This window comes from Theropithecus gelada, chromosome 6, assembly GCF_003255815.1.
Source record: "Theropithecus gelada isolate Dixy chromosome 6, Tgel_1.0, whole genome shotgun sequence".
Taxonomy (NCBI): Eukaryota; Metazoa; Chordata; class Mammalia; order Primates; family Cercopithecidae; genus Theropithecus; species Theropithecus gelada.
This window is the reverse complement of record NC_037673.1, coordinates 142,414,355-142,441,650: the sequence shown is the minus strand read 5'-3', so window position 1 is coordinate 142,441,650 and position 27,296 is coordinate 142,414,355. Positions and strand designations below refer to the sequence as shown.

At 40.2% G+C, this 27,296-nt stretch overlaps 1 protein-coding gene and 1 pseudogene across 3 annotated transcripts in view; one reads left to right on the top strand and one right to left on the bottom strand.

Annotated features, from left to right (window-relative positions):
* SH3RF2 (SH3 domain containing ring finger 2) overlaps positions 1 to 27,296 on the bottom strand; it is a 145,701-nt gene that overhangs the window by 56,306 nt on the left and 62,099 nt on the right. For both annotated transcript variants that reach the window (XM_025388668.1, XM_025388667.1), the window contains exons 3-5: positions 26,453 to 26,722; positions 22,359 to 22,454; positions 15,144 to 15,458 (exon numbers count right to left, since the gene is read on the bottom strand). In XM_025388668.1, the coding sequence (XP_025244453.1) occupies positions 15,144 to 15,458; positions 22,359 to 22,454; positions 26,453 to 26,722 (681 nt within the window). The remainder of the gene's footprint in view (positions 1 to 15,143; positions 15,459 to 22,358; positions 22,455 to 26,452; positions 26,723 to 27,296) is intronic.
* LOC112626531 lies at positions 2,960 to 4,025 on the top strand (annotated as a pseudogene). The gene has a single exon (XR_003119909.1). The product of XR_003119909.1 is annotated as a heterogeneous nuclear ribonucleoprotein A1-like (transcript).

Genomic DNA, 27,296 nt, shown 5'->3' with positions numbered 1-27,296 from the left:
TCCTTGCAGGAAAGAGGGGGAAGGTAATAGCAATGGCTGCAGCTTGATTTGTTGCTACCATTGCCAAGACCCTGCATGGAAGGAGTTATCCCAGTTTGCAGATGAGGACACTGAGGCTTAATGGGGTTAGATACTTAATTTCAATGTCATTTAGTTACCAGATGGCAAAGCCATGACAAGAAACTTTGCCTGACTCAAAATCTTTTTGTTTGTACTAAACTACCTTCCTCTATAGAATAAATAAAAACCAAACCAAACATAATAACAACAACAGAATCCATAGATTCCACTTCAGCATTGGAAATATTTAGTTTCCATTAGTCTATGCAATAGGAGAGATTTCTCATTGTACTTCCCCAAATCCTTCATGTTTTGATTTATGTTCCTTTTCTCTTCAGAACACAGGAAAATAAAACTGGTATATAAACGCAAGTTTGGAAAAATAAAGTCATCATTCAACCCCACATCAATCTTTTCTTCTCCAGGCTGAACAAACTTGGGCCTCTTTCTCCTGATCTTGGCACAAGTGTGGGAACCAGACCTCAGGAAGGCAAGGGAGGGAACATGTGGGCCAAGGAGGCCCTGACTAGGGGCCAGCCTAGGGCAGTAGTAAGGATGTAAACAAGGAGACTGCACAGGCAGGCAGTAAGATTAGCCCAGCTGGCAGTGGCCAGTGGAAAAAGGGGTAGCTGTTCAGTGATGGCAAACATGCAATGTGGGAAGGTGGTGAGAAACGAATCTTGTCTTTGAGCTAGGGGAATGCCCAGGAACAAAAGAGAGAGAAAGAGAGAGAGAGAGAGTTAGGTTAAGAATATGAACTTTGGACTCTCCAATGTATGCTGAGGGATTATGATGTGTAGGTGTGGAGATCAATAGTGAGATAAAGCTCACAGTGCTGTGTCTTATACATAGCTCAATATTACAGAAGAATTGTGGCATAAAATATTCAGGAGTGACAGATTTGGAACACCACCATTTTGCAACCCCTAATGAAATAATGTTCAAGCTACCAGGTGAAAGGCTAATGGGGACCCATATAATGGATGGAGCAGGTTGACATTTGAATAGAATCAATTTTCATACAAAAAAGGAGGCAATTAGGCATTATATGCTTCCTGATGTGTTGCTATAAAAAGTACTTAATTTTTAACATATGTGTAAATATAACAAAATGGGAAAAAACAGTCTTTTTCAGTAAATGATGCTGGAACAACTTCATATCTACAGGTAGAAGAATGAATCTGGATCCCTACCTCACAACATATACAGAAATTAACTCCAGCTGAATCATAACATCTAAAATAAGAGTGAAAACTATAAGCTCTTAGAAAAAAAATGCAGTGGTAAATACTTATGAATTCGAATTAGACAATGGTTTTTAGATATGACAACAAAAACACAAGCAACAAAGGAAAGAGTAATGTGATGACTGGACATTATTATAATGAAAAACTTTTGTGCTTCAAAGGACGTCACCTAGAAAGTGAAAAGGCAACACGCAGAATTAAAGAAATATTTGCAAGTCATATAACTGATAAGACTTGAATCTAGAATATGTAAAGAACTCTTACAACTCAATAATAATAAGAAAACCTGATGATAAAATGGGCAAAGGATATAAAAAGACAGTTCTCCAAAGAACACATGCACAATAAACGCATGAACAGATGCTCTTATTAGCCATGAGGGAAATGTAAATCAAAACCACAATAGGATATCATTCACATCCCATTGGATGGCTGCAATAAAAAAGACTGATAATAAAACAAGTGTTGGCAAAGATGTGGGGAAATTGGAACCTGCATACACCAAGGCTGAGAACGTACAATGGTGCAATCACTTTTGAAAATCATTGACAGTCCCTTAAACACAGAGTTACTATATGATCTAACCGTTCCACTTCTAGGTATACAATCAGATGAAAGCATATGTCTACAAATGTTCATAGCAGCATTATTCATAATAGCCAAAAAGTAAAAACAACCCAAACGCTCATTCATTGATGAGTGGATAAACAAAATGTGGTGTATTCATGCAATAGAATGTTATTCGCCATAAAAAGAATGAGTACTAATACATACCACAATATGAATAAACCTAAAAACATATTCAGTGAAATAAAACATCCACAAAGATCCAAATATTCAAATACTGTGTGCTTCCACTTACAGAAAACATCCAGAATAGGCAAATCTATAAAGACAGAAAGTAACTTAATGGTTTCCTAGGGCTGGGGTTAAAGGAAATGGTAATTTGGGAGGTGATGGCTAAGAGGTGTGGGATTTCTTTTTGGAGTAAAGGAAATGTTTAAAATTGACTATAGGGATGAATGCTGCACAGTGTGAATATATGAAAAGTCATTGAATTGTACACTTAAAAAAACCCAAACCAAACCAAAAAACAAGTACTTAGTACTGCCTATGAAGTATTCTTGACAAAAAATTGAGCCCGAAGCTGTCAAGCCTCTAGTTCTATCAGTTTACAGAAAGTACGGGGGAGGCTGGGCTCAGTGGCTCACACCTGTAATCCCAGTACTTTGGGAGGCTGAGGCGGGTGGATTACTTGAGTCCAGGAGTTTGAGACCAGCCTGGCCAACATGGTGAAACCCTGTTTCTACTAACACCACAAAAATTAGGCAGGTGTGGTGGCGCATGCCTTTAATCCCACCTTCTTGGATGGCTGAGGTGGGAGGACCACTTGAACCTGGGAGGCAGAGGTTGCAGTGAGCCAACATCACACCACTGCAGTTCAGCCTGGGTGGCAGAGTGAGACTCTGTCTAAAAAAAGAAAAAAGGAAAAAAGAAAGTACGGGCTAGAGAGGAATGTATTATCACTGCAAAAATGCAACTAGTAATATCCAGAATTTGGAAAATTCAAAGGGCAAGTGACTTTGTTTTTTTAATGTGTACATGGTTAGGGGAGAAGGAGGGATGTGTAGAATAAAAGAAATTTGCTTTTTTCTGCCCGTGGACGCCGCCGAAGAAGCATCGTTAAAGTCTCTCTTCTCCCTGCCGTCATGTCTAAGTCAGAGTCTCCTAAAGAGCCTGAACAGCTGAGGAAGCTCTTCATTGGAGGGCTGAGCTTTGAAACAACCGATGAGAGCCTGAGGAGCCATTTTGAGCAGTGGGGAACGCTCACGGACTGTGTGGTAATGAGAGATCCAAACACCAAGCGTTCCAGGGGCTTTGGGTTTGTCACATATGCCACTGTAGGGGAGGTGGATGCAGCTATGAATGCAAGGCCACACAAGGTGGACGGAAGAGTTGTGGAACCAAAGAGAGCTGTCTCAAGAGAAGATTCTCAAAGACCAGGTGCCCACTTAACTGTGAAAAAGATATTTGTTGGTGGCATTAAAGAAGACACTGAAGAACATCACCTAAGAGATTATTTTGAACAGTATGGGAAAATTGAAGTGATTGAAATCATGACTGACCGAGGCAGTGGCAAGAAAAGGGGCTTTGCCTTTGTAACCTTTGACGACCATGACTCCGTGGATAAGACTGTTATTCAGAAATACCATACTGTGAATGGCCACAACTGTGAAGTTAGGAAAGTCCTGTCAAAGCGAGAGATGGCTAGTGCTTCATCCAGCCATAGAGGTCGAAGTGGTTCTGGAAACTTTGGTGGTGGTCGTGGAGGTGGTTTCGGTGGGAATGACAACTTCGGTTGTGGAGGAAACTTCAGTGGTTGTGGTGGCTTTGGTGGCAGCTGTGGTGGTGGTGGATATGGTGGCAGTGGGGATGGCTATAATGGATTTGGTAATGATGGAAGCAATTTTGGAGGTGGTGGAAGCTATAATGATTTTGGCAATTACAACAATCAGTCTTCAAATTTTGGACCATGAAGGGAGGAAATTTTGGAGGCAGAAGCTCTGGCCCCTATGGCAGTGGAGGCCAATACTTTGCAAAACCACGAAACCAAGGTGGCTATGGCGGTTCCAGCAGCAGCAGTAGCTATGGCAGTGGCAGAAGATTTTAATTAGGAAACAAAGCTTAGCAGGAGAGGAGAGCCAGAGAAGTGACAGGGAAGCTACAAGTTACAAAAGATTTGTGAACTCAAGCACAGTGGTGGCAGGGCCTAGCTGCTACAAAGAAGACATGTTTTAGACAAATACTCATGTGTATGGGCAAAAAACTTGAGGACTGTATTTGTGACTAATTGTATAACAGGTTATTTTAGTTTCTGTTCTGTGGAAATTGTAAAGCATTCCAACAAAGGGTTTTAACATAGATTTTTTTTTTTTTTTTGCACCCATGCTGTTGATTGCTAAATGTAATAGTCTGATCATGATGCTGAATAAATGTCTTTTTTTTAATGTGCTGTGTAAAGTTAATCTACTCTGAAGCCATCTTGGTAAATTTCCCCAACAGTGTGAAGTTAGAATTCCTTCAGGGTGATGCCAGGTTCTATCTGGAATTTATATACAACCTGCTTGGGTGGAGAAGCCATTGTCTTCGGAAACCTTGGTGTAGTTGAACTGATAGTTACTGTTGTGACCTGAAGTTCACCATTAAAAGGGATTACCCAAGCAAAATCATGGAATTATTGGTTATAAAAGTGATTGTTGGCACATCCTATGCAATATATCTAAATTGAATAATGGTACCAGATAAAATTATAGATGGGAATGAAGCTTGTGTATCATCCATTATCATGTGTAATCAATAAACGATTTAATTCTCTTGAAAAAAAAAAAGAAATTTAAGAGCCATATTAACTCAATGCAATGTGTTTACTTCATTTTGTTCCCATTTGAACAAACACTAAGAACATTCATAAGGCAAATATAAAAATTCGAACACTGACTATTTAATGTTTTTAAGAAATTTTTATTTTTATTTTTTGAGGCAGAGTCTTGCTCTGTGTCACCCAGGCTGGAGCGCAATGGCAAGATCTCGGCTCCCTGCAACCTCTGCCTCCTGGTTCAAGCCATCATCCTGCCTCAGCTTCCCGAGTAGCTGGAACTACAGGCATGCGCCACCATGCCTGGCTAATTTTTGTATTTTTAGTAGAGACGGGGTTTCACCATGTTGGCCAGGCTGGTCTTGAATTCCTGACCTCAAGTGATCTGCCTGCCTCAGCCTCCCAAAGTGCTGGGATTACATGCATGAGCCACCGTGCCTGGCCTGTTGTTCATTTTTTAGTGTGTGATAAAAAATCATGGTTATGTTAAAAATATTTTTAAAGAGACATTTGCTGAAATTTTTCTGGATGAAATGATATGATGTCTGGGCTTTGCTTTAAAATAACCCAAGAGGCAAGGCGGGCAGATCACTTGAGATCAGGAGTTCAAGACAAACCTGGCCAACATGGCAAAACCCAGTCTCTATTCATAATACAAAAATTAGCTGGGCATGGTGGCACACACCCGTAGTCCCAACTACTTGTGAGGCTGAGGCAGGAGAATCGCTTGAACCTGGGAGGCAGAGGTTGCAGTGAACCAAGATCATGCACTGCACTTCAGCCAGGGCAACAGAGTGAGACTTTATCTTAAATAAATAAATAAATAAACAAATAAAATAACCCAGGAGGGGAGCAGGTGAATGAAAAGATAAATATCTGAAATAAGATTGGCCCATTAGTGGATAATTGCTGAGACTAGGTGATGTGTACACGAGGGTTCATTATACTATTCTTCCAACTTTTAAATACTTTTGAAATTTTTTGTTGTAAAAAGTCCAAAAAATAACAGGATAGGGATTGAAGAGCAATCCAGCAACTGATTGCTAAGACATTTTGACTGCTAAAAAGTTTTAAAATAACAACAACAACAAAAGTGGTAGCCAAGAACTTAATATTCACTTTCTATTTTTGATCTTCCCAACAACCTTGTGAGTCAGAGGTGAGTTCTCATTTTTTTTTGCTGGGAAACAAGCTCAGTATTGATTGGTCCTACATCCCACCATTGGGCTGGGGAAGAGGTACCTGGGTCTAAGGCTGCCGTGGTTTCTCCTGTACAACACTGTATCTCTGGGTGGCTCATGACAGTTCTTTACTCAGGGGGCTCTGGCAAAATAGAGAGAGAAGTGGGAGGCCTTCTGGTCCTTTCTTGCTTTCAGCCATCTGCCTGTGAAATCCTGCTAAGGCCTTACCTGGTAATTTATGAGAAAGTTTAAGGGGTTATCTTCACCCAGCGGGTACATTTTCAAAAATTTGACAAACACATTTTAGACACTCAGTAGTCCCCATAAAAGGCATTATGGGGGCAGATAATGATAACATGGAACAGAGCAATGGGAGGGGATATGTGTTCATCTAATGGTACCTCTTCTCTTTTCTACCCACAACTCTTTGGGAGTGCTCAGTGAGTTCTGGAGTGCTCTGACAACATCACTTATGAGTATGAATTTGTTGAGTGAAAATTGTAAAATAAAAGAAATATCTATCTTGGGAGATATCATTATAAGACTCTAAATGTAGGGTTAATTTATCTCTGTAAATTACCTCAAGAAGGAAGATTAACTAAGAATCTTAAATATAAATTTGAACTGGGAGAGTGTCCAAAGAAAAAAAATATGTATACTAGTACTAAGTAAAACCATTTCTCATGGCAGCCCTGAGTACCATAAAGTTGGGTTGGGACTCCTATGAAAGATAGTGGCGAAGGAGTACCCTGGGAGAGGATCTGGACTTGTAATAGTTCAAGCTCCCAGAAGCTACTTTATTCAGACTATTTCAAATATGGGGTTAAAAGGACCGTCAGCTTTATAGACCTCAGAATTCCCCCAGGCACATGACAGCTCATCTTCCCAGATGAGGAGCCCAGGAAAGACACTTGGACTTGTCATTATCATCCTGGCATAAGATGGAGGACAGTGGGGGAAGGAATCACATTCCTTACACTGACTTAAGTGACCCCCACCTTTTTCTCTCTCTTATCTTTTTTGTTCTGTGTAATCAGAAGAGGGGTTTGGAAACTCAAGGGCACATAAGTGAACAAAACATCAAGCCTTCTCTTAAAAGATTTTCAATCTTAAGCATGTTGGTAAGATATATATGTGGTATTTATCGTGCAAAGAAGGTGTTATATGTTCTAACATATATGTTACAACACAAGTATAAATAATGTGCTGTGAATACAAGAGAGATGTATATGAGAGAAATAATTCTGTGGAGGAGTGGTGGCAAGAGCTTCCTTGAAAAACAATATGCTTATAGGGCCTTGGGGTATGGATATGAGTGTAACAGGTGGATGCAACAAAAATAAATTCCAGAAGGAGCAGCAATTATTTATTCAAAAAACATTTGTTCATTGCCCAGAATAATGCAGGCATTGTGCTGGGTACAAGTACAAAAAGCAAAGAGGTGGCCTAGTACATGGTGTGCATATAGGAATGTACATACACCACTGTACTTTTATGTGTATGCACGTGTGTGTGTCAGCAGACCTAGGAGACCAGGAAGTGAACTGTAGCCAGATCCCGGAAGGTCTAGAATATCATACTAAAAACTCACTGAGGGAAGGGAGCACAGGTCTGTAAGTCTGGGACCTGTTTCTACCCTTGAGACGTTGTGCAAATTACTTAATCTTTTTGGGAATTCCTAGCCAGCACAGTCAGGCAAGAGAAAGAAATAAAGGGCATCCAAATTAGAAAAGAGGAAGTCAAACTATCTCTGTTTGCTGATGATCTTACACCTAGAAAACCCTAAAAACTCCTCCAAAAGACTCCTAGATGTGATCAATGAATTCAGTAGTCTCAGGTCACAAAATCAATGTACACAAATTAGCAGCATTGCTATACAGCAACAACAAACAAGCTGAGAATCAAATAAAGAACTCAATCCCTTTTACAATAGCTATTAAAAAAATACCTAGGTATACCAAAACAGAGATATAGACCAATGGAACAGAATAGAGCCCCCGGAAATAATGCCACACATCTACAACCATCTGATCTTCGACAAACCTGACAAAAACAAGAAATGGGGAAAGGATTCCCTATTTAATAAATGGTGCTGGGAAAACTGGCTAGACATATGTAGAAAGCTGAAACTGGATCCATTCCTTACATCTTATACAAAAGTTAATTCAAGATGAATTAAAGACTTAAATGTTAGACCTAAAACCATAAAAACCCTAGAAGAAAACCTAGGCAATACCATTCAGGGCATAGGCATGGGTAAGGACTTCATGACTAAAACACCAAAAGCAATGGCAACAAAAGCCAGAATTGACAAATGGGATCTAATTAAACTAAAGAGTTTCTGCACAGCAAAAGAAATTACCATCAGAGTGAACAGGCAACCTGCAGAATGGGAGAAAATGTTTGCAATCTACCCATCTGACAAAGGGCTAATATCCAGAATCTACAAATAAATTAAACAAATTTACAAGAAAAAAATCAAACAACCCCATCAAAAAGTGGGCAAAGGATATGAACAGACACTTCTCAAAAGAAGACATTTATGCAGCCAACGGACACATGAAAAAAAGGTCATCATCACTGACCATCAGAGAAATGCAAATCAAAACCACAATGAGATACCATCTCACACCAGTTAGAATGGCGATCATTAAAAAGTCAGGAAACAACAGGTGCTGGAGAGGATGTGGAGAAATAGGAACACTTTTACACTGTTGGTGGGACTATAAACTAGTTCAACCATTGTAGAAGACAGTGTGGCGATTCCTCAAGGAACTAGAACTAGAAATACCATTTGACCCAGCCATCCCATTACTGAGCATGTACCCAAAGGATTATAAATCATGCTGCTATAAAGACATATGCACATGTGTGTTTATTGTGGCACTATTCACAATACCAAAGACTTGGAACCAACCCAAATGTCCATCAATGATAGACTGGATTAAGAAAATGTGGCACATATACACCATGGAATACTATGCAACCATAAAAAAGGATGAGTTAATGTCCTTTGAAGGGACATAGATGAAGCTGGAAACCATCATTCTGAGGAAACTATCACAAGGATAGAAAACCAAACACCATGTGTTCTCATTCATAGGTGGAAATTGAATAATCAGAACACTTGGACACAGGGTGGGGAACATCACACACCAGGGCCTGTTGTGGGGTTGGGGGAGGGAGGAGGGATAGCATTAGGAGATATACCTAATGTAAATGATGAGTTAATGGGTGCAGCACACCAACATGGCACATGTATACATATGTAACAAACCTGCACATTGTGCACATGTACCCTAGAACTTAAAGTATATATATATATATATATATATATATATATATAAACCTAGGTATATATTTAACCAAGGAGGTGAAAGATCTCTACAAGGAGAATTATGAAACACTGCTAAAAAAAATAATAAATGACACAAACAGAAATACATTCCATGTTCATAGATTGGAAGAAACAATATTCTGAAAATGACCATACTGCTCAAAGCAATCTACAGATTCAATGCAATTTCTATCAAAATACTAACATCATTTTTCACAGAAGCAATCCTAAAATTTATATAGAACCAAAAAAGAGCCCAAATAGTCAAAGCAATTCTAAACAAAAAGAAAAAATCTGGAGGCATCATATTATCTGACTTCAAATTATGTTACAAAGCTACAGTAACCACAATAGCAAGGTACTGGTATAAAAGTAGGAATATAGACCAATGGAATAGAATAGAGAACCCAGAAATAAAGCCAAGCACTTTTTTTTTTTTTTTTTTTTTTTTTGAGATGGAGTCTCACTCTGTCAACCAGGTTGGAGTGCAGTGATGTGATCTCGGCTCACTGCAAGCTCTACCTCCCAGATTCACACCATTCTCCTGCCTCAGCCTCCCAAGTAGCTGGGCCTACAGGCGCCCGCCACCACGCCCGGCTAATTTTTTTTTGTATTTTTAGTAGAGACAGGCTTTTACCGTGTTAGGCAGGATGGTCTCTATCTCCTGACCTCATGATCTGCCTGCCTTGGCCTCCCAAACTGCTGGGATTACAGGCGTAAGCCACCACACCCGGCCAGCCAAACACTTTTAAACAAGTGATTTTTGACAAAGCACACAAAAGCATAAACTGAGGAAGGACATCCTATTTAATAAATAGTGTTGGGAAAACTGAATAGCCACACGCAGAAGAATGAAACTGAATCCTTACCTCTCACCATATACAAAAGTTAACTTGAGATGGATTAAAGACTTAAGACCTGAAACCATAAAAAAATCTAGAAGAAAACCTAGAAAAACTCTTCTGGACATGGGCCTAGGCAAAGAATTTATGACTAAGACCACAAATGCAACAAAGACAAGTAAACTAAAAAGCTTCTGCACAGCAGAAGAAATAATCATAAGAGTAAACAGAAACCTACAGAATGGCAGAAAATGTTTGCAAACTATGCATTTGACAAAGGACTAATATCCAGAATCTACAAGAAACTCAAATCAGTAAGAAAAAAGCAAACAATCCCATTAAAAAGTGGGCTAAAGAAGATATACAAGATATATAAGCAGCCAACAAACATATAAAAAATGCTCAATATCACACTAATTATCAGGGAAATGCGAATTAAAACTACAATAAGATCCCACCTTATCCAAGTCAGAATGACCATTATTAAAAAGTAAAAAAACAGTAGATGTTGGCATGGATGTGGTGAAAAGGGAGCGCTTATATACTGCTGGTGGAAATTTAAATTAGTATAACCTCTATGGAAAGCAGTTTGGAGATTTCTCAAATAACTAAAAGTAGATCTACCATTTGATCCCACTACTGGGCATCTACCCAAAGGACAAGAAGTCATTATAACAAAAAGACACCCACAGGCATATGTTTATCATGACACAATTCACAATTGCAAAGATAAGGAATCAACTGACAAGTGGATAAAGAAATGTGGTGTGTGTGTGTGTGTGTGTGTGTGTGCGTGAGAGAGAGAGATCTGGAGGCTATAATCCTAAGTGAAATAACTCAGGAATGGAAAACCAACATTGCATGTTCTCGCTAAGTGGGAACTAAACTATGGGTATGCAAAGGCATACAGAGTGGTATAATGGAAATGGGAGACTCAAAGAAGAGAGGGAGGGTGAGGGTGGTTAATGGAAGAAAAATTATCTATTGGGTACAATGTAGGCTACTCTGGTGATGGGTACATTAAAATCTCAAACTTCACCACTATACAATTCATCCATGTAACCAAAAACCACTTGTACCCCTAAAGCTACTGAAATAAAAAAATTAAAAAAAGACTAAGAAAAAACGTAATCTTTCACTCCCAGAGTTTCCCCGTTTGGTAAAATGAGCATACCAGTACCTACTCTGAACAGTTTTGAGGAGAGTCAAATGTTTGTAAATCACTTATTGTAGTTTCCGGCTTGTCGCGATCACTCAATAATGGGATCCATTAATAGTTTGGGGAAGAGAAGTGGCTGAAGGGATTTGGGTTTTGCAAGAGGTCATTATGGAGGCCATTACTGGAAGTATGGATGGGGGTGGGAGGGATTGGGCAGGGTGAGGCGAAGTGATTGAGTGTGGGCTCTGGGAGGTCAGTGAGGAGGCTGGAGCAATAGTCTAGGCAAGGGATGCAGACCCAAACTAAGGCAGTGAAATGGGATGGGTAAAAGCAATGACTATTTAGGTGGCACACTGAGCTTACTGACTAGCTGAATGTAGGAGGTGAGGGAAAGAGAGCTTTCCAGTTGCAGAGCAGTTCTGCTACCCTGCATCTGTGATACAGAAGGAGGGAGGCTGAAGGATAGGGATGGGGAGGGGGAGGGGAAGGGGAGAAAGAGGGCGTATTGAGGAGCAGAACTTCTTAGGAAAACAAGAATGCTTCATTGCTCTGTGAGTGTGGGAGGCAGTGGGGCGAGCAGGCTCCACATCCTGAACCAAGTCAACTTTAGAATCTCCAGGGAAGGCCCTGCACATGTGACTTTCCCCAAACAGGCATTTCTGAAGGACTTCTTTCTAACTTGTGTCACGTGCAGTTGACTTTCTTTGTCTCCAGGACTCTCCTAGAGGCCAACTGCATTGGTTTCAATCCACCCACTTAACTTCCTGCACTGTAGTTTTCCACAGAACTTACTCAGCATCTTCAGGTCTAATCCTGAATTGTTTTCAAGTGCCACTGTTTTTGTCTGTAGTTGCAGTTCATCTGTGAGGTCATTTCCTGATGTTCTATCCAGAAGTTTCAAGTGGTTTCCCACAGGTGGAAAGACACAACGACAAAGGGGAAAAAAAATTCCTGGCTCTGGCTCCTCAATTGCTACCCTTTTGGGTTTGAGACTTGAGGGACAATCCAAGACTTGTCTCTACCACAGGAGGAGAATGAGGCAGCAGCTTATTCTTGGTGCCATCAGCACCATACACAATGTTCAGACACAACTGGTAATTCATAAAGAAACAAAGTGATAGTAAATGGAAGCCTTTTTCAGGTGCAAAAGACTTAGGACAAATTCTTGACTGAGGGGGTGGGTGGAGAAGAGAATGCTGGAAGGCCTTAGCGTTCAAAAGGAGTCAAGTGAAGACAACCAAGAAAAGGGAGGCTGCAGACATCCAGGATAAACTACACTGGCAGAATGTTGCCTAACGTGGCCTTAGTTGATAGTACAGTATAGTGATAGGAGGTTACGTTCTGCAATTAGACAATTCTAAATTCAATCCAGACTCTTTACTAAATTACACGAACTTGGCTTAATCATTTTTCTTTTGGGGCCTTATTACCTTGCTATAAAGTGTTGATAATACCTCCTCTACCAAGGCTTTTATTACAGTTTTGGAATGGAGGGGAGGCTTAGGAGACTGGGAGTAAAAGGAGACTTTTCTATTAGAGGATATCACTCACTCACTCACTCAATCATCTATCCATCCATCCATCCATCCATCCATCCATCCATCCATCCATCCATCCATCCATCCATGCATCCATCTACCTACCTACCTACCTATAGATCCATCCATCTCATATTAGTTTGAGGTTATATTACTCTTCTTGCTTTGGTAGTGGAATCTCCAATACTCACTATGGTTACTAGCACATCGTAAGCATTCAACAGATGTTTATTGGCTGGAAGAGTTACACTAATCTGTAATCTTTCTTTAAGAAATTAATTTTTTCTCCAGTCTTCCCTACGTATATGTCACCACCACCTGCCCAGATATCTACGTTAAAAGTCTTGATTCCTTGATTTATTGAGTACCTGCTAGGGTCTAGGCACCATGTGGGTTGCTGGAGTGGGGAAGGCAGGGGGAGTGTGATGAACTAGACCCAACCACAGCTCTCAAGAATGTTAGAGAAAAGGGAAGAACTTGTCATTTGCTCAACTTCCTGCTTGTCTTTAGATAGAGGTCATAAGTGGGCCATTTCGAGTGTGCTTTTACAACCTTTGGTCAAATACGTAGAAATCCTTCCAATCTACAGCCATCTGAGTGGAGAAAAGACTGCTGTGAAGTGGTTCCCTGGTCATCGGATGTGTGAATGCCATACTGTGGAATTCTCACTATTTGTGAAAACTACTAAGGAATAATACGTGTTTTGAATCCTACTAAGCTTCTCCCACTCTAGTCCAGCCTCCATAGATGACATAAATGCCCAGAATAAGAATTTTAAAAGCACACGGAAAATGACTCTGGTGAAATCTTTTGCGAAGTCAACTTAGAGCTAAGTGAGCTAGCTTATTTCTACTGAGTGTGGGCTGCACTTTATATATCTATGACTATATATAAAGAATCCTTTCAAAAAACTCTGTGACTCTTTGGCTTAATTGTGAGTCACAAGGCTCCCATTTTAGAGAGAGAGAGAGAGTGTGTGTGTGTGTGTGTGTGTGTGTGTGTGTGAAGGAGAACTTTGGGCATAAAGCATATATTAATATGTACTTGTAAAGAAGTGCAGTGTGTATGTAGAAAGTTTTATAGCTTTTGTTAAAGCAAGGGAAGTGTAATGGAGGAGAAAGAGAGAGAAAGTGTGTATGTGTGTGTGTGTGTGCATGTGGTGCAGGTCGTGGGCAGAATTACATGAGCAGCCAATTTCTTAGTGACCCAGACAGTGGTATAAGATATGAAGCGTTGTAGGAGGTGATTGTTTTCCTTTCAGAATAGCACACAGGTCTTTGAGGAGCCCTTGACTTTCTCTTTCCTCCTTGTCTTGTTAAAAAGGGATTAGAGTCCAATTAAGCCTTTTAATCCCAAGGTAGAAATTCATGTTTAAAAACAAAATTTATGGCTCCTTAAAAAAAAAAATATCAGTACAAGTTGAGTTTTGCCCTTTCAAGTTGCCACCTGCGTGGTCCCAAAGAGTGTTTTCAGCTGAATACCCAACATTCAGCTCTTCTTAATTACTTTGCCTCATTCCTCCAACTCCTTCATCTTTTAAAGTACCCTTCAACATAAATAGCCATATGCTACTAGAAATACTTCAGCCTCTGGATTGCCACGACCACCCCAGGTTTATTTCTCTTCAGCTGGCAACACAGTGACCAGGGTTAACAACAATAGCATTAAGAGCTAACACTTATTGGATGCTTAGTATATGGCAGGCATCATGGTGCTAGGCACTTTACATGCATTATCTTATTAGGTACTCCATCTGGAAACACCCAGGGCTGGCTTCACCAGTGTGTGACTTACATAGCCACACAAGGCTCCTTGCTTGGTTTAATGCTCTGCTGTTCCCATCTTGAAATTCTTGATTATTTTTGAGCAAAGGACTTGTATTTTCATTTTGGACTGGGTCCTACAAATGTAGGTAACCAGTCCTAAGAACATTCAATAACCCATAGTTTCTTTTTGTTTCTTTTGCTTTCTTTCCATCTGATGCCTAATACATTGCCAGAGGATGGGACAGTGAATCTCAAATTATGATGCCAAAACACTCTTGAGAAAATAGGTGCCATCATCTCTTTGGAGGGAAGTTCTCTAAGGGACAGGAATGATATCATGGCTCTCAGCAAGGGAAAGAAAAGTATCTGTGAGAATTTGGATAAGTTGTTTAACCCCTCTAAACCTAAGATCCCTCATCTGTAAAATGAGGATAATAGTAATAACACCTAACTCACAGGGTGTTCAAGGATGAAATAAAATGTTTATACAATTCTGACATGGAATACATACGGCATTAGTTACTAGTAGGGCATTCTGGGTGCTTAGCTAGTAGTAAACATCAAATATTGTTTGTGACATGGTATGAATCACTTGCCCAATTCAAAAGTGCCCTAATCTCAGGAGATTCTTCCCTACCTGTCCCGCTGAGCTGGAAGGAATGTCTGCTTTCTCCACGGGCTGGGTGATCACAGAGGGGTTGCTGGAGCTGATGAGCACTGGGGTGCTGATCTCTACCATATGGCGTCCTGAAGGAGAATGGACCATCCGGTTGAGAGTGTTCAAGGCTGTTGTGATGGAAAATTGCCCGGGCCCCTTCCTCCTGGACCCTGGACCCCTACGGAGGGTAGATGTGTTGCCTCTGGAGGATGAGGACACCAGGGACAGGTTTTTTGTGCGGGATGACTGGCGACCTTTGTTCTTCTCTAGAAGGTGTCTTGCGGTGAGGTTTGGCTGAAAAGACAAAAGGTCCAATGAGAAGTTTGTCTTCCTGATCTAATGTACGTAGCCAGTTCCTACCCACACCCATCTGAAACCAGGTCAGATGCCACCTCCTTGGTCACTGGCTCAGATGCTCATTCCTTGGTGAGCACAGTAACAGCTTCCATCTTCTATCAATGCATCCTCATGACTTTGCTCTATTAATGCATTCTCCCAACTTTCCTGCAAAGTAAGTATTACTCTTTTACTTAATAAGCCATGATGCTCTTCCCTGGCTGGGTATATTTATTCTTCGTTTACCCATTTTCCCCAGTCATTTCTGGCTGTTTTCACCTAGTGGACTTCTCCCCTCTTCCTTTAGCCATCCTGGAATCCCCCGCTAGGTTGGCCACTTCCCCTTCCTGGTGCTCCCAGCAGCCCCTGTGTTTCCCGATCATTGTATTTTTCACTCCCAACCACAATCCTTTACTTGCCTTTCCCCCACTAGTCTGTTAGCTATCTGGGTTGCAGGGACCTTCTACACATGATTCTCTCCTGTACCCCAGAGTAGATGCTTAGTGCTTGTGGAATAATGAGTGAACGAAGTTGCTCAAGTTCATACATTTCATAAGTGTTTGGGCCAGAATGTAAGTGCATTCAGGACCCTGAATTCTTATGCTAAGACTGTCTTTTACTACTTCCTTTAAATATGTTCATGTAATCACCCTTCTTCCTTGTTCTATGTCTCTTAGTCAGTGATGTGTTAGTAAATCAGCTGTCAGAAAAAAAAAAAAGTAACAAGGAAGAAAGAAAAAAAATCCCTGATTCGTAGAGTTTTTCAAGCCACCAATGGTTAAACACCCGGCTGGAAAAATTCCTGAAAATGTAACAACCAGCTCTTGTGATCTAGTTCCAGCCAACTCCAGTACACCACTGTGTTATGTCTGTCTTCCCCACTACATTGATCCATTCTCACAAGAAATACATAGTAATATTTTGAGTACCCTACTCACTGAGGGCCCCTGTGGGTTCATTTCCTTTGGAAATCTGAAACATGTTGACAAACAAGAGTTAGTGCAATAACTCTTAAATTTTTGGATGATTACCTAAATTTTCGTTTTTATAATTGTTACCAGTTGCCCTCTAAAACCATAGCTCATTCTAATTTAGAAATCCAACTATAGGGGTAAAAGAAATTTGCCCATTAAAGAATTTTTTAGCGATAATGTACAGAGGATTAAAATAACTGAGACAGAAAATTTTATTGAATGTGACTTTTGTTGAGGAATAAATAAAGTTCTTAAAAAGAAAATTTTAAAAAAGATGTGGTTCTTACCTCAAGAAGCTTATAATATTGTGAAAAACTCATTCAATAGGGGAATGAGGATTATTATGTCCACTTTAAAGATAAGGAGGCCGAGGCCTGGAAGGGGTGACTTATAAGTGACAGAGCCAGCATGTAAACAACTAAACAAGAAACCATCATATAATTATAAGTGCTCTGATGTGATAGAGAGGGATTGGGGGAGGGAGCTACTTTAAATTAGGGGGTCGAGGAAGATCTGCTGAGAAGAGGGCATTTAAGTTGAAACAACAAATGACAAGAAGGAGCTAGCTATGTGAAAATGGAGGCAAGAACATGCCCAGAAGAGGCACCATAAGCTAGTGTGAAAGTCTGAAAGAGGGAAGGAGCTCAGCTTGCTTGAGAAAAAGACAGAAGAAAGAAACAGAGAGAAGGCTGGAACAGAGCATGTAAGGAGAAGATGATAAAAGAGGCCATAGAGACAGGCAGGGGCCAGATCACAAGAGCCTCGGAAGCTTCCATTTTATTCTACATATAATAGGAAGTCTTTGGCAGGACTTAGGTAGAGGAGTGATATGATCTGCTTTATGCTTTTAAAAGCTCATGCTACTGTTTGGCAGTTTCTTAGAAAGTTAAACACATACTTAGCATCTGACCCAGCAATTCCACTCCTAAGTAATCACCCAAGAGAAATAAAAACTTGTGCTCACTCAAAAACCAGTATGCAAGTATTTATAGCAGCTTTATGCATAGTTACCAACAACTGGAAAACAACTCCAACGTCTTTCACGAGGTGAATGAACAAACTCTGGCACATCTATACAACGGAATATTACTCAGCATCAAAAAGGAATGAACTACTGATACATGAAACAGCATGGTAATTCCAAATGCATTATCCAAAATGAAAGAAGCCCGACTCAAAAAGCTACATTCTGTATGATTCCATTTATATGACATTCTGGAAAAAGAAAACTACAGGAGCAGGAAACAGATTGGTGGTTGCCAGCGGTTATGAGTTGGGGAAGAAACTGACTATAAAGGGGCAGCATGAGAAATTTCAGGGCAGACTACTGGAACTATTCTACGTCTTGATTGTGGTGTGGTTACGCAATTGTATGCATTTATTAAAATTATAGAACTGGACGTTAGAAAGAGTAACTTTTGCTGTATGTAAACAAACAAGCAAAAAGAAATAAAAAGCTCGTTTTCGTTGCTATTTAGAAGTGCCAGAACAGAAGTAGGGAGACCAATTAGGAAGTTACTGAAATTTTTTAGGCAAGCTCTGATGGCAGCTTGAACTAGGAACAATGACTTAGAGGCCCCAGGGCACCTGCCCCTCCATTGTTCACCCAGTAAAAGGGCAATATGCACTCTGAATTGAATGAGTAAAGTTCTTTATACAGCCATTCGTGGCTATAATGAAATAAGTTAATTTTTTCTGCTTCCTTAAACCTAATTGTTCTGTCCCCAGGTGAGTACCACCATCAGCTTTTCTAACATGAACACTGACAAAGGGCCCCGGGAGACTCTGCATCTGCCCTGTCCTCTGCCAATATGATTAATAGCTCTGCTGGGGAAGAATTGCAGGTCTCTTAGATTTGCACCTACTCATTTGAAACAATATTGTTGAGGCTCCTTGGGCTGAGCAAAGTTCATATAACCCAGGCAGGCTCTGTTGGAGGAGTCCTGATAAGAATGAGCATAGGCTCAGCCTTTGTTTTATCACCTTTTAATGCAGGTGCAATTCAATAAGTGAAATGATACATTAACAAGAAAAATCCTGTTTATGCCAAACACACCCACACACATGCACACACACATACATCATGCTCATAGGAAAGCCTCCCTTCCTTCCAATTGCTTTCCATGACACTGGTAATTCAAAACTTATTTAAAGAGTTCTCAGCAAATGCTAGTCTTAATGAAATGACTGGAGTCAAAATTTAAGTGCTGCTTTAAAAAGCACAATTTAGATTTCAGGTAATTTTTGAAAACCAGGTTTCCAGAGTAGAGCAACCACTTGATTATCTTTTTCCCCTCCGAGCAATTAGGAGAACAAATGAAGCGCTGGCTAGTTTAATGATAATATTGACGGTTCTTGTACTCGCTAATTTTAGAGGTGAAGTGGCCGGAAAATGTATCCAAATGAATAATCATTAAATGGAGAAGTTTTGGGAAATGGGTTTCAGAAATGGGTAATAAGATGACTGGTGACTTCCCCCCAGCCCAGAGTTATGAAGAAGCATCTCAAGATAATGCAGGACACCAGGGAACAATTTCCATAAATATTTAAGCGCCTCATATGGGTCCAATGAGGTACTAATTGCAGCTGACCTCTGTCCTTGGAGAGTCAACCATTGACTCTGAATCATCCTAACTTCCTCCTCAGAAAAGGCTCCTACCCAGCAGATGGCTCTGCCACTGATCTATGTCCATAAATCAAGAAGTGGGGCTGTCCTTGACCACTTCTCTTCTCTATCCCTGCCTCTGTGAACCCCAAAGTCCTGTGGATTCTACCTCCTGAAAGGTCCCTGAACCTATGGGTCTAATCCACAGTCATCTAACTGGGCAATGCAGGGGCCTCCTACCTGCACTTTCTGCTTTCTTCTCCCTCTTCAAATCATTCCTCCCACTGCAGCCAGGGCAGTCTTTAAGAAACCCAAATCTGGTCACTTAAAAAACCTTTCAATGGCTTCTGTTGGCTTTTGGGTCGAATCCACACTTCCTATGAAATGGCAGAGGCAATGATACCCAATGTTTCATGTGTTCCCTTATACTTCTCAGCTGACTTGACATCAGATCAGGCTATGTGACTGGTTCAGGCTAATGGGCTGTGAGTGGGAGTGACAAGTGTCACTTCTGAAACGAGGCATTTAGTTGGTGATACAACTCACTCTTCTTCACACGTCCCTACTGTGGAAACTAGGAAGCCCACAGGTTCCAGATGATGCAGCTACCAGATGGCCCAGCCATATTAGTCTGGGTTCCTGAGTGACTAGGTGAGCAGAGCCCTTCATCACTCTGCACTGAACATGGAATGTAGGCGAGGAATAACATTTTCTTTGTTCAGCCACTGAGACTTTGGTGCTGTTTATTGCCACGGCATAACCTAGCCCATCCTGACTATACGGGATGGTTTACGATGTCCTCTGTGATCTGTCTTCCATTTACTTCCCTGGCTTCGCTTTTTGTTCCTCTTTTACTCTCTAAGCTCCAACTCTGGTACTTCCTTTCTCCCCTGGCCACACTACACTTCCTCATCCTGCAGGACTTTTGAACATGTTAGCTCCATTACCTAAAATGCTCTCTATCTGTCAGATCTTGGCATAAGTGGCATTTGCTGAACTTCTGCCCTGGTAAATTGCATATCATAACTCCCTAATAGTTTCCTCTACTTCAGTCTTTTTTTTTTTTTTCCTTTTTTGAGATAGGGTCTTGCTGTGTTGCCCAGTCTACAGTATAGTGGCACAATCATGGCTCACTGTAGCCACGACCTCCTGGGCTCAAACGATTCTCCTGCCTCAGCCTCTGGAGTAGCTGGGACCAGTGTGGGCCACCATGCCTGACTAGTTTTTAAATTTTCTGTAGAGAGAGGAGTCTCACTATGTTGCCCAAGCTGGTCTCAATCTCTCAGGCTCAAGCAATCCTCCTGCCTTGGCCCCCAATGTGTTGGGATTATAGCCATGAGCCACTACACCTGGCTACTTCAGTCTTTACATGATTCATCACACTTGTAATTACTGGAATACTTTCTGACATTATAGTCTCTGAGAGTAGGGACCCATGTTTGTCTTGTGTCTTTAGAACTAGGCACAGGTCCTGGCATAGCAGGCACTCAATGAAAAATTAGTTGAATAATTAAACATATGTTTAGGACAGGGTCACAGTGAATGGTTTGCTCTAAAAATTTTTTTCCCCTGGGAGCTCTGACTACCTTCCGAATTATTTTCCATTCATTCCCTTGCTAAGCTATTTTTTTTTTTTTTTTTTTTTTTAAAACAGAGTGCCTGTTCTGTGTTAGGCTAGCCTGTGAAGTACAACTAACCACTCTTCAGATATTCAGAGGCAAGAGGCCATTGAGGGTTTAACTACTTGCTGAAATTTTATGAACAAAGTAGGTTTCTATCTGAGCCTTATAAAATAAGTGAAATTTGAACAGGTAAAGAGAATTGGGTGTTGCATCTGAAAGGGGCCCCAGCAAGAGAAAAGGCATTAGGAATGAGAATTAGGAATGAGTTTACCAGAGACAGTAAGAAGACCAGCCTCTCTGGACCCTTCTTCCATATCTTCCTTCAACACTGATGGAGTAGAGGAGGTACAGAGAACCCTGAAAGCTGTGCAACGCTCTGGGTACACCGTTCATTTCAGAACCTGCTTTAGCTCTTATGACTAGAAGAATTGGTTGCTTCTGCTCAACTGTGGTCTGTTCTGTTTCAAACATTCCAGCCCCTAGGGTGGACAGCACGCCTTTTACTTCTTTCATAGCTTTCTACTACTCATTTTTAATGCTTTATGCATGTTAAGCACCCAGTAAATGCAGTTAAACAATGAAACCTCTCTTTTAAATATGTAATGACTTGCTTCAAGCTAAAGTGAGGCTCATGGCTAATGAGGTTATTATACTGGACAGGTTATATTATGCTGGAGATGTACATAGCCTAGCATGTTTTCTTTCTTTTTTTTTTTAAAGAAGATTTTTCTTTAAAAAATAGAAGTAATAAATATATGCTAATTTCAGAAGATTTAGAAAATACAACTTGGCAGAAGAAAATGAAAAGCATCTAGAATCTCATCATGCAGTGATCACAAATGTTAACATTTTGGTACATATCATTCTCTAGTCCTTTATCCATTTATATAAACACACATATATTTAAAAGCTAGTTCCATATGGTCCAACTTATTTTTTTATTGTGATAAAAGACATGTAACATAAAATTTACCTTCTGAACCATTTTTAAGTGTACAGTTCAGTAGTGTTAAGTATATTCACACTGTTATGAAACAGATCTTTAGAACTCTTATCCAACAAATCTGAAACTCTATACCTATTAAACTTTAAAAAAACTTAACAATGAATCATAAATCTTTCCATATCAAACACTTTATGATATTAAATATTATTCTCCACGTATTATAGTATTATCCATAGAGAGACACTTTTTTCATTACCACAATTAAAAAAATGAAGTCCTTATTGTTGACTATTTAGAGTATTTCTTTTTTTTTCATAATTATATACCATCACCTAATGTTATGGTGAACATTTTTGAATATTTTGTACATTTATCTTTGCATACTTATTTAAATATTTACTTACAATAAACTCTCAGATGGACTTACTGACTCAAAGGAGGCCCACATTTTTAATATTTTTGGTATAAGTTTATTTGAGTTTGCATGTGACAGATTTCACTATTTTACATTCCCATCAGGAGAATGGAAAAGGCTCATTTCCCCAGACGCTTGCCAGAATTGGGTATTATTGTCTGGCATCTTTTCTTTAGAGATTTTAGTTAGTTCTGAAATAAGCCTCATAGCAAATAGCAATTGCTCTCAGGCATCACTGTAGCACATGCATATATCTGTATAAGCGTAAATCAGATGTAGACTTGATACTCACGTACCTCTACAAACAAGATGGGGAAGATGCCTACTTTATCTCCTAACTTGCCTTCTGCCCAGTTCTCATCCACTCGGCTGATCACAGTGATGATATCATCCTGAAAGAGAAATTCTCATGGTCAGCATTTACTCTCATTTTCAGGCAGTAAAAGCTCTCAGCAGAGATCAGTTTGGAGTCTCAGATGGTGTAAAGTGTGAGGAATGTACCTTGTGCTTGATTTATTTGGGAAGTCTTTTGCTAAAATGAACTTTCTCCATAAAGGGCAGTGTTTGTATCACTGAGACCATAGGGGAGTAGAAATAATTTGGAGAATCAATGGAATCCAATAGGAAAACTTAGAAATGTTTCTAATTTTTAATCACCAGTAGGTCCAAGCTTTTCACTTAAATTTATCTGATGGAGAAATAAAGATGGAAGCCATAGGGACAAGGACTTTTAGCTTTCCAAAAAGAAAAATGAATTTTATGCTCATTTTGAGGACTTTTCAGAACCTATTCAATTTTTAATGCATCAAACATAAAGCAACTTTTTGTTCAGATTTTTCTTACTCACTATAAAAGGTTATATGTAAATTTGTAGAAACATTTGAAAATACAGGTAAGCAAAACAGGGAAAATATTGTATCACAATAAAGATACATTCACTGTCAACAGCTTGAATAACACATTTTTTCCAGATTCTTTTCTATCAAGACAAAACATACACACATATAAACATACATATTTTTTAAAAACCTTTCCAAAAACATACACACATGCATACAATAAAGTGCACACATCTTGAGAAATTTTACATTTGAGTATATCCATGAAATCCCTGTTCAGATGAAGGTATAGAATACTCCCAGCACCCAGAAGGTTCCTTTGTGCCCTTTCCCACCACTTGTTAAGAGGCAACCACCACTCTGACTTCTAGTACTACACATTTATTTATTTATTTATTTATTTATTTTTTTGAGACGGAGTCTCGCTCTATCGCCCAGGCTGGAGTGCAGTGGCGCGATCTCGGCTCACTGCAAGCTCTGCCTCCCGGGTTCACGCCATTCTCCTGCCTCAGCCTCCCGAGTAGCTGGGACTACAGGCGCCCGCCACCACGCCCGGCTAAGTTTTTGTATTTTTAGTAGAGACGGGGTTTTACCGTGGTCTCGATCTCCTGACCTTGTGATCCGCCCGCCTCGGCCTCCCAAAGTGCTGGGATTACAGGCGTGAGCCACCGCGCCCGGCACCTATACATTTATTTTGTCTGTTCCTGTACCTCACACAAATGAAGCCATATGGGACACAGTGATTATTTTTATTTAATGCCATTTTAGAAACACCTTGCTGTGTCCATACAACATTCAAGTTCAACCTGTATATTCATCCACTAAAGACCTTCTGATCTGTCTCTGACATTCTGTTCCATGAGCCTCAGGAATTAGGATTAATTTAAATTTAAATCTGTTACTGCATTATACCCTTTCTTAGCTTCCTCTTACACAGCGGTACCTGACCTTTTTGGCACCAGGGACCGGTTTCATGGCAGACAATTTTTCCTCGGATGCGGGGGGTAGAAGGTGGGGATAGAGGGTAGGGAATAGGGGATGGTTTCAAGATAAAACTGCTCCAGCTCACATTATCAGGCATTCGATTCTTACAAGGAGCATGTAATTTAGATCCCTTGTATGCGCGGTTCACAGTGGGGTTTACGCTCCTATGAGAATCTAATGCTGCCACTAATGTGACAGGAGGTGGAGTTCAGGCAGTAACGCGACCCATTACTATAAACACAGCAGCTATAAATACAGATGAAGGTTTGCTTACTTGCCCACCACTCACCTCCTGCTGCGCGGTCCGTTTCCTCACAGGCCACGGACCGGTACTGGTCAGTGGTCCGGGAGTTGGGGGCCCCTGCTCTTACACATGTGCAATTATGCATTTATAGGTTTTTATTTATTTATTTATTTATTTTTTAAATTTTTAGTCGGAGTCTCGCTCTGCTCCCCAGGCTAGAGTGCAATGGCGCGAACTTGGCTCACTGCAACCTCTGTCTCCTGGGTTCAAGCGATTCTCCTGCCTCAGTCTCCTGAGTAGCTGGGATTACAGGCACGGGCAACCACGCCTGACTAATTTTTGTATTTTTAGTAGAAGTGGGGTTTCGCCATGTTGGCCAGGTTGGTCTCAAACTCCTGACCTCAGGTGATCTGCCCGCCGCGGTCTCCCAAAGTGCTGGGAATGCAGGCGTGAACCACCGTGCCAAGAGATTATTATTTATTTAATGTCTGTCTACCCTATCAGACCATAAACTCCATGCGTGCAGAGCCTCTGTTTTGTTAATCTTTGTTGTCCCTAGCACCTAACATAGTGGCTCCCCTTTAGTAGTCAGCCAATAAATATTTATTGAATGCATGCATGCAGGAATAAATATATGATATTGAATAAATTACACAATTCACTGAGCTAGAAAGCACTAGGAAAAGAACAGCTTTGGGAAGGAAGATCTTGAGTTTAATTTGGATATGCTGAGTTTAGAACATGAGATTTCCTAGAAGTCTGTGTATTCCACAGCCTTCCAGAATGGGTCAAATCCTCTCTTTTGGTTTCTTTGTCATAATTTCCCATTTATATATCTGTTTCTTCCACTAGATTGCCAGCTCTGTGAAGGTAAGAACAGTGACTCATCACTTTATCTCCAATGGCCAGCTTGGCACATGGATGGGCTCAAGAAATGAACGAGTGTGTGAAGTAAGTGCCCCAGTTTACAAATTCCCAGAAAGGGTGAGAGACACAGACGATGATACTCCCTTATGTCTTCCTCCAGCTGTGTGTCTAATGCCTGGCACAAAGTAAATACTCAATAAATGTTTGTGGAATTGAACTGACCTTCCTCTAACTGTAGTCTAGGTCTACACTTTGCTGTGTGGGCTGCAGAATGACCTTTCTTAGGAGTCTTGCTCTGAGGTTCCATAGCAATAATAAAGATCGTTATCTCAGAATATGGAGGACAGAGAGGTTGTCTAGTTTGAGAAAACCTGAAGTAAATCTCCTTTCTGGTAGTGGTAGAATAAAAATATTTTGTAAAACGAAAGACCTTGCCTAAGCTATTGTAGCAGTGCCACTTTTTATACTTACATTTGATCTACTTATCACGAGTGGTGAAGAATGAAAATAACTCTAACTGTGGTTTCTATGAGAGATGTGAATGTTTGTGGAATAACAAATACTGAATACAGAGAGTTAAAGTAGTGTAGACTTCAGTACAACTGTCATTACTTGCAAATGGTGGGGAATCATCTAATGAAAAAGAGAGGCACAAGAAATCTTAGGGTAATTAATGTTTGGAAAACATGTCTTATAAGAGGTTATTTATGGAGAAAGGCACGATTATGTTATTGTGCGTGTCTGGAGTGTTTTGAATGTGATGTTTACAACAAGATAGAATGTTGTACATGAGAAGAATTAGGTAACCATAACTTGGTCGCAAGAATACCCTTACACATACGTAATAAAGAGGTAGAGGCTGTAGTTTTACATAGCATGTTATCAAATTGTTTGTAATTTTCTGTCCATGTATCTGTTCTTCCCATTACTCTGTGAGGCCAGCAGAGACTCTGACTTATTCATGTCCTATTCCCAGGGCCTGCAAGGAGTAAGTGCTCAAAAGTGATAGAATGATAGAATGAATAAATCAAATGTGTTATTCAAGCTATTGACAGTGATTGTATCTATATTGTGGTATAATATTTTCCTTATTTTGCTTATCTGTATTTTCAAATGTTTCTACAATGGTTTCAGGATAAATGAATGAATGAATGAATGAGTGAATACTTCTGTAATTACAATAAAAAAGGCTTACAGACTTCTATCACTTATTTGTAGATTTCTCTAGAGATTTCACTTGCATGTAGTCTGAATTGTACACACATATTACATATAGATGCACCACATATATACATATATAATTTATGGACAAAATATATTTTATGAATAAAATAATAAATAATAATATATTTAAAATACAATTTTTAAAAATCAGCAAATATTAAACAAGCAACTCTGGTTCTGCTATGGTCTCTATGTGGTCCCAGGTAACTCTGGGATTCACCCAGAATCCTACCTTGAGGAAGGTCAGGCAATCCTGGTTCTCACTCTTGTCCTTGCCTCGTAGGTCAAAGTTGTAGAGGGCCCTGCAGAGCGGGGGTGGCTGGGGCAGCTGCTTGATGACTTCCACGGAGCTGGCTGGGAAGATCCCGCTGATGCCATTGATTTCCCCCTGGTACCAATTCTCATCAAGCTGTCTCCGGAGAAGGATGACATCTCCCTTATTAAACCTTAGGTCACCAGGATTTTGCCCTCTGTAGTTGCATAAGGCCTTTGCTCGAGGTACCTGCATTGGCACAGACCAATAAGATATGTACTTAGCTGAGAGTCTGGAGGAACAGAAGATACAAACATTCTTCCTTTTATTGTACTTTGCTTTAACATGCTTTGCAAATACTGAGTTTTTTACAAATCAAAGGTTTATGGCAACCTGTGTTGAGTAGGTCTATCAGCGCCATTTTTCCAACACCCTGTGCTCACTTTGTGTCTCTGTGTCACATTCTGGTAACTGTTACTAACTTTAAATATTTTAAACATTTTCATTATTATTATGTCTGCTATGGTGATCTGTAATCAGTGATCTTTGATGTTGCTCTCGTAATGTCTGGAGGCGCGCCACACACTGTGCCCGTACAAGACAGCAAACTTCATCGATAAATGTTTGGGTTCTGACTGCTGCAGCAGCTGGTCATTCTCCCATCTCTCTCCCTCTTCTTCGGCCTCCCTATTCTCTGAGACACAACGATATTAAAATGAGGCCAATTAATGACCCTACAACTGCCTACAAATTTTCAAGTGAAAGGAAGAGTTTCACATCTCTCACTTTAAATCAAAAGCTAGAAATGATTAATCTTAGGGAG